The sequence below is a fragment of the Epinephelus fuscoguttatus genome, linkage group LG20, assembly GCF_011397635.1.
Source record: "Epinephelus fuscoguttatus linkage group LG20, E.fuscoguttatus.final_Chr_v1".
In the NCBI taxonomy this organism is placed as follows: domain Eukaryota; kingdom Metazoa; phylum Chordata; class Actinopteri; order Perciformes; family Serranidae; genus Epinephelus; species Epinephelus fuscoguttatus.
The window spans coordinates 15,408,953-15,421,440 of record NC_064771.1 but is presented as its reverse complement, the minus strand read 5'-3'; the positions used below and the strand labels follow the sequence as shown (position 1 = coordinate 15,421,440).

Below are 12,488 nucleotides of genomic sequence, written 5' to 3'. Positions count from 1 at the left end.
AACTATGAATAGCTAATCAGCCAATCACGTGTCAGCAACTCAGTGCATTTAGGCATGTAGACATGGCCAAGATGACCTGCTGAATTCAAACTGAGCATCAGAATGGTTAGAAAGGTGATTTAGGTGACCTTGAACATGGCATGGTTGTTCATCTACTGGGATTTTCACCCACAACCATCTCTAGGGTTTACAGAGGATGGTCCGATACAGGGAAAATATCGAAAAACAGTTCAGGCTGATGGTGGTGGTGTAATGGTGTGGGGGATATTTTCTTGGCACACTTTGGGCCCCTTAGTACCAACTGAGCATGGTTTAAACACCACAGCCTACCTGAGTATTGCTGCTGACCGTGTCCATCCCTCTATGAACACAGTGTACCCATCTTCTGATGGCTACTTCCTGCAAGATAACGCAACATGTCACAAAGCTCAAATCAAACTGGCTTCTTGAACATGACAGTGAGTTTACTGTACTCCAATGGCCTCCACAGTCACCAGATCTCAATCCAGTAGGGCACCTTTGTGATGTGGTGTGGCTTTATATTGTGTAGCCCTGATCCTGAACCAGAACCACCATTAAAGGTACAGTAACACAGTCAAAGGTGTAACATAAAGGAATACTCCTGAGACAAAGCTGAATCATTTTTACTTTTTTATTGCTTAAACTGCCATCTGGAACAATCTATACCAAAAGGATAAACATCTTTGCACATACAGGAGGTCAAACTGAATACAGGGTAGAATAGAAAAAGAATGGTCCTCTGATCGCCTGCAGCTCTCTGTGCTGCAGGCCTAACAAACTCACTGAAGGTCGGGCTAGCAGGAGTGACTGACTGACTACTGTAAGCCCAGGTTAGATAAGCTAAGGCAAACTGGGACGATTGCAGTGTGGCTAAAAACATTTTGGACTAAAACCGATGATGCCGCTATTTACACGAAAACAATATTTCGATAAAAGGTGAGTCGAACCCACGCCCCCTAACGGGAGTCACCTCCTGTGGATCAGGATAAGGATCAGATGAGGATGATCGATGTAACTGTAAAGAAAAATACACATCACTCATGTCCATTAACGGATACTCTCCTCACTAACCTGACTACCCTGCAATCGGCACCAAAATCAAATCTTTTTGGACGTACAAACAAACATCTCGATTCTAAGCGAGCGCTCTGAATGAGACAAAAGTACAGAAGCATGTAAGGGACAAGTATTTCAGCTTTATCAGCCACTGATTACTAAGTGTTGAAATTTAAACACAGATAACTTCATAGCATTGACAAATTTTACTTTGAAAGCCATATATATAGGAATTTATTTTTTCTGAATTCATCTCTTTAAAACTAGAATACCAAATTTTTTGTTTGCAATTTTAAAGTTGAATTTGAATATTTATCTCCATGTTCAAAATTTTAGATCAGAAAATTTAAGTTTCAGAATTTAAAAAAAAAAAAAAAAAAAAAAAATCATTAAAAAAAATTCAATTCAAGTCAAAATATCTAATTTTTGAAAAATCTGGAACATGTTTTTTTTGGGGGATCCGAGTTAATGAACACTGAAAAAAAAAATTTTCAAATGTAGCTTTTGAAATTGCAAATCAAGAAAATTCATATTTTAATTCCAAAGAGGTGAATTCAGAACAAATAAATTCACATAAATGGCTAGAAAGTAAAATATTTCAATACTATGAATTCAGTAATATTTAAATTTCATTATTAAGTATTGAGTGGTTGTTAAAATACTTTTGACACTTATTTGCTTCCGTACAAACAGAAACACATGACAGGTTCTATGTCATTTCTGGTAACAGACAAGTGAGGCAGGAATGAAGAGTTAAGCCTATAATTCAGATAATTCAGAAGTCAACATTTTGTGATTTGGTAAAGATCTTTAAAAAACAAAAACAAAAAAGAAAAAAGACTTAAACATCATATGCCATCTAAATAGTCATGAAGCAGTTAAGCTAGGGAGTAACAAACCAAATATTTGACAAAGTTCCTGCTTCTGCACGCAGCTGCAGGGCAAGATTTTTTAAATTTTTTTAATACACGCTTCCATTCATACCGGATCACTGGATGCCTAAAACATCATGCCAAGTAAGCATAGAGAACAGATCACAAGCTACTCTGATGAAAAGACAGCCACCTTTTTAATAGGCAATAAGCAATGACACTAGTTTTAAATAAATATCCGCTCACTCTGCCCATCGGCTTGCCTGTGATGCTTCAATACATAAATACTTCAGTTGTCCTGAAATCCACAAACCATCTCGTTTTTTTTTTTTTCTTTTCAAGACTTCACTTCAATAAACCTGGAATTACCCATTTGATCTATTTTTAAAAACCCATGACGTTTTACACAATACGATTACATACTGTTTTTTTTTTTGTTTTTTTGTCGGTTGACAAGAAGAAGCATTTATTTACTTTGTGGCACTGGACACCTAAAATAGAATTTATGGAAAAATAAGTGTTTACAAAAGACAGTTAAACATAGTTTTTTTAAGATCACCATCACTCCAAACCATAAGTTTATCATTTAATCAATGATAATAATATAATAACTATGATCGTTTTAACTATACTATGATAACATTTTTGATTACAAACCATAGCAGAAGAGTGACCAAGTTATTTGGTATATACTAAAAAAATTGAATACTGAAATACACTTAATACTCTTGTTTTTTTTCCTTTCTTTTTTTTATTTTATTTTTTTCCTCAGAGTAGTCAAGGCAGTTCTTGTATGGTCATTCTACCGATTAAGAGGACAGTAAGGGTAATAACTACTTCCTGTTTGGAGCTCCAAATAGTCAGGGAACAGAACGCGCGCTGCATTTCCACGGCTATGCATCTTTGCGTTGTGACGATAATCGACATTTGGCACTAGCCTGGTAGCTGCACAATAAAATTAAAAACCTTAAGTTGTTCAAGCTCTCTCGAACTAAGCAAAACAGACTTGTCATTGTCTCATCATGCCGATCGAAGGTAACCAGAAACAACATACGGAGCACGACCATCGTGTAGCTGGAACCTAAAAACGTCCGATAAAATTTGATGCGATCATATTCTTCCTTTAGCTCTACGCTGTATATCTAATCAGGCTAAGGGATGTCCAAAAGGAAACTCTTTAACGGGGAAGAAGGAGTCCTCTCTTCATGTCAATCTACAACATAAATCTGTAACAAATTCCCCAAAAGCGCCATGTAAAGTTTGATTGTCCTGTCTCATCAGTCTGAGACCCTAACATCTTTCAGATCTCCTAGCAATCCTGCTTTGTGTTTAAAAAGAAAGCGTAACCAGCAAATACATATATAACATAGGTAACATGTGATGTAACTGTGCCTACAAGGTAGCGTACAGCAGCTGGTACAAGCGCTGGTGAATGGCTGAAAGTCACCTCAGCGTGACGGGTGGTAACAACAAAATGATCTGAGTGTGTAAAACAGAAAAAAAAAGGGGGGGAGGAAAGCAAAACAGAAAGAAGAAGAAGAAAGTGACAAAAAAGCAAATTGCATTGGTGGACCCTGGGTCTAAAAGGAGAAAAGGAGGGAAAGGGTGGAGGGAAAGGGTGAGGGTGGGGAGAGACGCTCCCTTCAGACAGACAGCGAGACGAAGCTGTTGTACTGTTGGATGTTACGTTTGAGAATGTCTGAACAGGGACCCAGGACGCGCTCGAAGCGGGGCCGGTCAAGCTTGACGCACTTTAGGGGGCCGCGGGCGACCACGGTGGCAGCACGGGGACGGTTCATGAGCAGAGCAATCTCACCTGGAGAACACACAAACACACACACAGTTTAAAATCTCAAAAAACATAAACCCCTTACCCATTTGAAACATGGAATGACAACACTTTTCTTGTGCTGCTTTCAGACATCGTTCGCAAATATTTAAATTTAAGCAAAAAAAAAAGGATGGCATCTTTGTCGCGTGTGTGGTGCCTCTAGTTTATTATTTCCACCAGGTGCAAGCCTGATGGGGATCATGCATTTGGTTGTGTGTGTGTGCATTCACGTGTGCATGAGTGAGTAAATGCATGTCTGTTTCCAGTTAATCTGGCAAACTACTGGACCATTCTAATATTTTTGTGACTGTCTGCTCAAGGATCTCTCGTGGTTGTGATGATTCACAATTGATTAAAAAAAAAAAACTGTTTTATTCAGTGTTTTTTCCCCCACTTTTTATCTTATTTTATCTTATCCACTTATTATCTGCTTACTCCTCACTCCTTTTAACCAGCCACTAGAGGCCACAGTTCCTCAACAAAATCACATAGCAAAATCATAGAGTGAAAGGCCACATTTTGGCCTTGGTTAAAAAACTGACATCCATTAAAAAGTTTGGTCTCACTTTGAACTGGACCATCTGCAGATTAATTCCATACCTGATATGTTATGATCCACTTAAGTTGGGGGGAAAAAAAACTCACTGTATTGTTATCTTCGCTGCCATCTTGAAAGTAAGGGACCCGGGAAGGACAACTCCACTTCATGCACTTGTAATGCATGTATTGTCTATAGTGGCTGTGATTACTTCCGATGGCTGCCTGGCAGAGATCTGTCTCTCTACTGAGCGGACTTTTCTATTGTTTCCTTTTTTTTGTTTTTACTTAAAAACAGCACCACAAAATAAAATCAATAAATAAAAGACTGCTGTGATAATGTTTCAGTTCTTACCAAAGTAGTCAGAGGGTCCTAACCTCCCCACTTCCACAAACTCCTCGTTCTCTGAGCGACGCTGCAACACAGCTGCAGAACCCTGAGAAACAAACACACACACACAGATCAGTTTGGATCAAGCAGCTTTATCTTGTTTATCCCTTAAGTTACAGGAGCCCTTGTATTGGCAGAAAAGAAAAAATCATCTCCATAAAAATGCATTTTTAAAAGTAGCTAAATGACTTAATGTGTCTAAGAGTAGCAAACAGGTTTTAAAATAATTGGTAACATAATAAACATGAGTTTAAAGTCAATTCATCACCCATTAAGCATTAAAGGGTCACATAAATTGTTTAATGTCTTAATAGTGAGAAACAGGACTTGATGATACATCCTGCCTTTGTTCATTAAATCATCATGAATTGTCCACACATGTTACACATTACTTAGCATCTGTCTTTTCTCCATTTAGGACAGAGTCGACAATTAATTTCAGAGGCCCTGGAGTCATCACATTCAAATTTCAATCAATTTAATAAAACTATCACATAACGACAACACTGAATCAGTGTCAAAGCAAAAGCAAAAATACCTACATACTGAATAAAGTAATTTACTGAAATGTTCTCATACATGTAAACTCACAATACTCAGCAGTTCAGCAGGTTAATCCTATTAAGTGAGAATAAATTTAATACTTGTTTTTTATTCATTTTGAATACTTTGATAAAACTAATGATTATTTTTGTCTGCTGCATATTTTCCTGATTAATTGGGGTTTTTGTCAATAAAAATCTCATTTAAAAAAAAATCAATGTAAATTCAGGTGTCATAATTTCCTTCACAAATGATGTTTTCAAATTGTTTTAATTATCTCACCCACAGAAAAAAAAGAAGCAAAAAAATGGTCATATCTGAGTGCCACGTTATCTTTGCAAGTATGACTGTGCTCCCACAGTTTGTCAGCTTGTGAGTTAGCAGATCTTGCACTAAACCACTGTAATATTGTTAATGAGCTTCTAGTGATCTGTAACTTTTAAACTTGTGTAAAGTTTACCGACTCAGTCCAAAAATCAGACAATTAACAATGTGTCCATGTCCGTAAGTGGATAGTGCATCGGGATTTGTAATCCAGTCTTGGGCTGCCAAGTCATATGGTTCTGGTTATTTATTGTGATTGATTTTGATTGATTCCATTTACACACGGAAGTTAGAATTTCCAAGTTCCCGGGGAAAATTTTCATTTAAAATGCCTCCTGAAGGCAGATTTATAACTCGGAAAGTTAGAGGAACCTCACTAACCCCGACCTTGAAATCTAAGATGGCTCTTCTGCGCATCAGCAGTAATGAAAGCTAAAGTCACACTGTTCATTAGCACTTCTGTCTTACTTGTGTCTAATGAAAACAGTTGTACACAGAGTACTGTCCAACCTCTATCTGTGGAAATGTTGCTACAGCGTTTGACTGCGCCAAATACACTGTAATTCATTGTTATAAACTGGCATCGCTAACAACATCTTTCTTTTCTGACTAGAAGGCAGTCAACTCGGGTGTGCCATCATTCCCAGCTCTTAATTCCAAGGCTAATTAAACACAGCATTTGTCCAAATACTTCACCACCATAACAAGCACAGGTAACAGAGCGCGATTATCACAAGAGTGTGACATTAACGTCACATTCCCTTTGTCACATTGTTGCATTTTATTATTTTGATGATCATAATTGTTGCAGATCAAAAAATAACCTTCAAATTTAATTTCTGTTGGTCGACCATTTGTTTAAGCTCAAAGATCAAATACATGTTTGGGGGTGAGGCGAGAGTTTCACATCACCACAAGAGGGCGTGCATGTGTGGATAAGAGATTGTAACAGTTTCACTGGAGTCCAATAGCTGCAAATATGAAACAGCATTAAGTCACGACGAGTGGATCCAGCACCTCCTAAAGTGTTTGATGTAACGGGGGCAGCAGTCAATTATAGAACTGATTAAACTTCAGACTTCAAAGGTAAAATTCTGTTGTTGTGACAAACATAGCGTGTGCGAAGGCATGTGTGGGTGTGTGAAAGAAAGTTAGTGATCAAGTGTGCACCTCTAAGATGATGAAGAATTCATCTCCAGGCTCTCCCTGCACAACAATCTTCTGTCCGTCCTCAAACTGGACGGGCTCCAAGGCATCAGCGACTGTCAGGCGCTCCCATTTGTCAAGAGACTCTGAGGAGGGGGGAGAGCACAGAAGAAAGGAGTCAGCTGAAATGACAGACAACCCTTAAGAAAAAAAAGTCTTATTTGAGAAGGTTGAACCTGTTTTGTTTTTAGGCGAGATATTTTTATATCCTCTTTCAGGTTATTTTCATCTCAGCAAAAAAAGACACAAGTAATCTCATCTTTCTATTTTTAAGATTCAGGATAAGGCTGATGTGGAAAGTAAACGCACCTAGAATGGACACTTTCCTGAGGAATTCCTCGTACATCTTCCTCTTTCTCAAAGTGCTTCCCTGAAGAGACAATTTTTATGTTAGTGTAACTGTATAAAAATTAAACTCAAGACTTAGAAGGATTACATTTAATTAATTTCATCACAAAACATTTCCTTACCATAAGTATTCTCCTGTAGCTGTCTCTGTCGATGCCCCACAGCTTGACATTGGTCTTGGCTCTAACTGTGGCCGCCCTCGGGGTGCCGTATATCAGGGCCAGCTCTCCGAAGCTGCCTCCCTCCCCGATGCTGGTCACCCATTCATTGTTCACATACACCTGGCAGATTAGCAGGGTAGAAACAAAGGCGTTAAAATGAAATGTGACAAAAACCACCCAACATTTTCTGTACATTATGACGAGGATATAATACTCACATCCATCTCCCCTTGGTCGATAACATAGAAATTGTCACCTTCATCACCTGGGTGCATACAACAATAATGTCAGCATCACACAAAGACATGCTATAGTTTAAATTTGTTTAACTAAGCAGTAAAAAGACGTCATCCTACCCTGAAGAATAACTGTCTCCCCAGCAATGTAGGTGACTGGAAACATTGCATCAAATATGTCACTGGAAAAGGAGCAAATATGTGAGTTGATCACCTGAACACTCATCAAAACTGTATTTATACAACAATGTGTTTGAGACGCACACCTCCTCTCATTGTCATCCAGGTGTGAGAAGAGAACGTTCTTTTCAATAGCTTTGGCCAAGGCTGCCATCGTCTTGTAGTCTTTTGGAATGACCTGAGAAACCAACATGCGACTTTTCTTACTGATACTATCAAGATTGCTGATGCAGATTTTAAGTGTTGCAACAGTCTTGCAATGGCTGACTTGCATGCATGTCTAACCTTTCTGACATATGAGGCTGCGTCCTCCTCTGTGTAGACCTCTGCGCTAAAGGCTCCTCTCCGCCGGCGACCCTTTACCACAGGGTTCATGGGTGGAGACACCTCCTCATCGCGGGAGTCTGAACGGGAACTGCTGGCCTTCTGCTGGTTCTGAATCTGCTTGGCCTCCTCCTGGTGGGGAGGGAGAGGATGGAGTCAGCCAACAAGGTTTATAGCCGCTGCATTTCACCCAAAGTCAAGTCATAAGTCAAGGATTATGTATGAAAGCACTTTAGTGTAATAAAGTGCTACATAGGGACGTCGGTGGCTTAGTGGTAGAGCAGGCGCCCCATGTACAAGGCTGTTGCCGCAGCGGCCCAGGTTCGACTCCAGCCCGTGGCCCTTTGCTGCATGTCAATCCCTCTTTCTCTCCCCATTTCACGCTTGTCTGTCCTGTCAATTAAAGGCCGAAATGCCCCAAAAAATATCTTTAAAAAAATAAATAAATATATGAAGTGCTACATAAAGAGTACTTTGTAACATATACTGACACATTAAACACAACATACAATTAAAGAAAACCAATAAATTCAATCAAGTTTTCAAATAAAAGCACAACTTAAACTAAAGTCTGGAGTTCCTCCTTAAATCATCCAGTGTTTTTGCAGCTATTAGACTGCCTGGCAAGTCATTCCAGAGGCTAGAAAAATAAATGAAAACTATTTCCAGCCAAGTTGTTCAGTTCTATGTTTTGGTATAGCTAATAATATGCTCAAAGACAAGTTAAAAATTACTGTCAGGTGGGCATCTGAGAGAAAAAACTGCTAAATAAGAGGATGACAAGCTATAAAAGATACTTAAAAGAATGAGAAAATAAATCCTACCTTAAACTTAAAAAGCTAGTTAGCTAGTAGCTATTTATGAGTGCATCATTCTAGCTGTACATAGCACACAAGCAGTAGTTTCAGAAACACTTTTGCAAACAATACATTGTCGTGGTAATGTGGAATTTAAATCATTGTATGTGCAATGTGTTTTAATTCAATTAATTGTTTGAATCCAGCAGCTTTGCCTAACTATTTCGTAGTAGTATGTTTAGCAAATGTAGCATCCTGTGTTAAGCGCTGCTTCAGCAAGCATGATCCTAGTGTAAATGTTCACTTAGGAAGTCCAAAATCTTGTCCAAAGCATGTGTATACTGTATACAAAAATCCTGTGGTGCAGTGTTTTGTTAAGTGAGCATGACGCAGAAACAACTGAAAAGAGAAAATAATAAAACTTGAGCACTGAAGTGGGGTCAACACATGAGCTAGAAAGCTTATTATTCTTTCATTTTTTTTATAACCGCTTATCCTGTTTTGGGTGATGGGGGCTGGAGCCTATCCCAGCTGACATAAGGCAAGAGGAGGGGTTCACCCTGGACAGGTTGCCAGACTATCACAGGGCTGACACATAGAGACAAACAACCAGTCACAGCTACGGGCAATTTAGAGTCAACAATTAACCTGCATGTCTTTGGACTGTGGGAGGAAGCTGGTGTACCCGGAGAAAACCCACGCTGACACGGGGAGAACATGTGAACTCCGCACATAAAAGCTTCCCCACTCTTAACGTTACAAACATTTATTTTTTTTTTTGCTATTGCTATGTGTATCTTAGCCAAATTGTTGTTCTTGGACACATTGATGACAAAATAAAAGTTTACAACATAAAGAAGCTTTAATTGATAACATGATTAGCAAACTTATTGATAAAATTACTTAAAATTAGGGGTAGGAAACACCAGAAGCTTCACAAGACAATATTACCACCATAATTAAGTCATGATACAATATTTTGCAAATATTTTAAATGTTCTGCGACATGCTGAGTACAGCTATGAAATATACTGTGATATATTTTGATTTATTACCTTTTTTCCACTCATCTAAATTCCACTTATCTAATTAAATAAAGTGTTTAGTCTGTTCATCTCACTTCAGTTTTACTGCAGCAAAATGCATCTAATTGACTGAAAAATAATTTGTTTTTGTTATTCTAATAGGCCTCCAAAAGTTCAGTTTGTATCTGCAAAATTAAAAGTTGACGTATTAAAAAAAATCCTTGTTGTCCATGTATCATCACAATATTGCCATGCAAAATATTGTGATACTGTGCTGTCTCGATATTTTCCCTCACCCCTAATAAAAAAATAATTGTACGTAGTAGTACTTCAGGCTAAATTACTGAAAAAATGCTTCATGTATGACATTATGATATCTAGTGTGTTATGTGTTTTTCTGAGCTGAGAAATAAAAAGGACATACAGTCTGACAAAGTGTAAATAAACTGAATTTATGATGGCAAATATTAGCTGGCTTACGAGACAGTACATGCCTGGTGTATATGTCAGAGTATACAATGTTCAGCTTTCAAACTGATAACCAAAATGTACTGTACACACACAAACCTTCTCAAGCCTCTCGAAGTACTCCCTGAGGAAGGCCATGGGCCTGTCCGGCCTGGAGGTGCACAGCTGGACAATGCAGTCCTTCAGCAGCTGTTGAATGTTGTGTTTCTGCACGTACTGCTCGCACTCCCTCAGGCTCCGCTCCTCCTCACTGCTCGTACTTCCAGATGCCATGACGACAACCACGACCCTGCTCTGTGACCTCTAACCTTTGTACTGGAGAGAATGGACAGCAATGAGGAACAGGGGCACGATTTTCAGATCACCGCTCGTACAGCGTGGGCTCACTGGATTACCAGAGAGCAACACAGAGTAGGGGTGTCTCTGTGTCATCATGAGAAATAGACAAACAGAAAACGTGAGAACGTGAGAAAAATAGAACCAGAGTGAGAAGGCACTGGGAGATGGGGTGTTGTTTTGGCACCAATGAGCCTGAGAGCTTCTCAGTGTCAGGAGTGAGAGCTGGTCATATGATGTGATCACAAATATCTGACCACGAACAACAAACTCAGAAAGACACACTGTATATCCTGCCTGGGTTTATTTACTCAAAACAATGCAACTTTTTCACCAGCCTGAAAAAAGCCCTCTATCTGAGAGGCAGTATCATACACAAGGCCTAATTTTAGACAAATGCTGAAATGAAGGCCACTGAATCAATCCACTGTTAAAAAAAAAAACCCATAAAAGTGAGTGCACTTGCTCGGGGTTTGAACATTTCAGACCACAATGCTGCCGCTGAGCAAAATAGCCTGACAGATCCCAGATCATGTGATTGGCCACTGTGATATAAGCTTCTTCAGATAGCTCTGAGCATGATCTAGCTGTGTAGTCTAAAACAGGAAGGCCTCGTGTAACCAACATGTGCATTTTAGATGCATAAAAATGACAAACAGCCCGATTCCATCCTGTCCCTGCAAGTGTATCATGCAAGTGCATCAGTGTAACAGGATTCAGATAATTTCTAATCTGACAAGGCCCAGGGGAGATTACTAGCCATGTTATCAAAGATGAGGCTGGCAAAGCCTTTATGCAACTAACTACACTCATGGTGGAAACTTGGCAGGCTTGCTTTAATCTAAACCTACCACAGGAATAACTAAGTGACAAATGATACTGTTTTCAGACCAGGTGGGATAAACTAAGAGCTAAGACTAGAAACCCAACAGCAGGGCTCATCTGCCTAACATTACTAGTAAGTGTTATTTAATTTGAAATATGTGAGGTAGTGAAAGTGTGTAATTAACATGTTAATCCTCTAATTCAGTTACTGAGTTGCAGCCTCGCATCTTCTGTCTACCAAGAAGCGGGCTGTCAATTAAATTAGAGAAAACACTGCGATGCACAAATGACCTTGCTGAACAAGTGACAACGAGGTATGCAGGAGGATGGATGATGATAACGCATCTAATGGTTTACAAGTTGAGTGAATGTTATCGCCTTTAAAGCCACTGTGAGGCAAATGCCCTGTCTGTAACACCGTCTAGGTCAGCAAGGCTTCATGAGGAGGCTGACGGTTGCAGCCGAGTTACTTACAGCAAGCGGACTAACGCTAAAAAAGCCACCTCCCTCATTTACAACAACCAGTAAGCACCAAATGTGTTAATAATATGTGTATTATACGTTAGCTTAACTGTCTTCGGCCTACGTAATGTCAGAGAGTGTGTCTACTTGATGCCTAGCTCGCTAGCTCCGTGCAAAGGCAAAGCTCTCCTCCAATGACGCCATCTTGAGTTCTATCATAAACAAACGAGAGACGGAGGAAACAAATTTCACCTATCCAGAGGTCACAAGAGCCGCGAGCTGTAAAACACAGATACTCACAATAAACTGTAAATTCCTGCCGAGCCCTTCGTTAGCGACTCGGGATGGATGGTATTTCTCAAAGCGTACCGTTACCAGATCCTCCTCGCTTCGATTTTTTTTCCCGAGCCCTGGACCGCTGCCCCACCGGATACGGCTGAGAACCAATCAACAGCCGTCACTGACGTCAATTCTCTTCGTTCTGACATGTGAGCCCGTAACCCCTGGCAACCTTAAAGGAGCCCGCTCGGAAACCGTGACGTCAA

The 12,488-nt window shown here is 39.5% G+C and overlaps 1 protein-coding gene across 1 annotated transcript; it reads right to left on the bottom strand.

Annotated features, from left to right (window-relative positions):
• Positions 1 to 638: 638 nt before the first annotated feature.
• On the bottom strand, positions 639 to 12,403 carry LOC125880548 (cAMP-dependent protein kinase type I-alpha regulatory subunit). The gene is made up of 11 exons (XM_049563120.1): positions 12,244 to 12,403; positions 10,420 to 10,635; positions 7,992 to 8,162; positions 7,793 to 7,884; positions 7,647 to 7,708; positions 7,509 to 7,555; positions 7,252 to 7,410; positions 7,091 to 7,151; positions 6,746 to 6,867; positions 4,673 to 4,754; positions 639 to 3,765 (listed from the first exon to the last, which is right to left on the bottom strand). The coding sequence occupies exons 2-11, from the start codon at positions 10,591 to 10,593 to the stop codon at positions 3,593 to 3,595; spliced, it is 1,143 nt and encodes a 380-aa protein (XP_049419077.1). The 5' UTR covers positions 10,594 to 10,635; positions 12,244 to 12,403; the 3' UTR covers positions 639 to 3,592.
• Positions 12,404 to 12,488: the final 85 nt, after the last annotated feature.

Excerpts from the sequence above, each read along its gene's own strand:
- LOC125880548 (XM_049563120.1), bottom strand. The coding sequence starts at position 10,593 with ATGGCATCTGGAAGTACGAGCAGTGAGGAGGAGCGGAGCCTGAGGGAG. Across the intron at positions 8,163-10,419 it reads ACTTCGAGAGGCTTGAGAAG|GAGGAGGCCAAGCAGATTCA; the intron begins GTTTGTGTGTGT and ends CCTCCCCACCAG. Across the intron at positions 7,556-7,646 it reads GGAGACAGTTATTCTTCAGG|GTGATGAAGGTGACAATTTC; the intron begins GTAGGATGACGT and ends GTATGCACCCAG.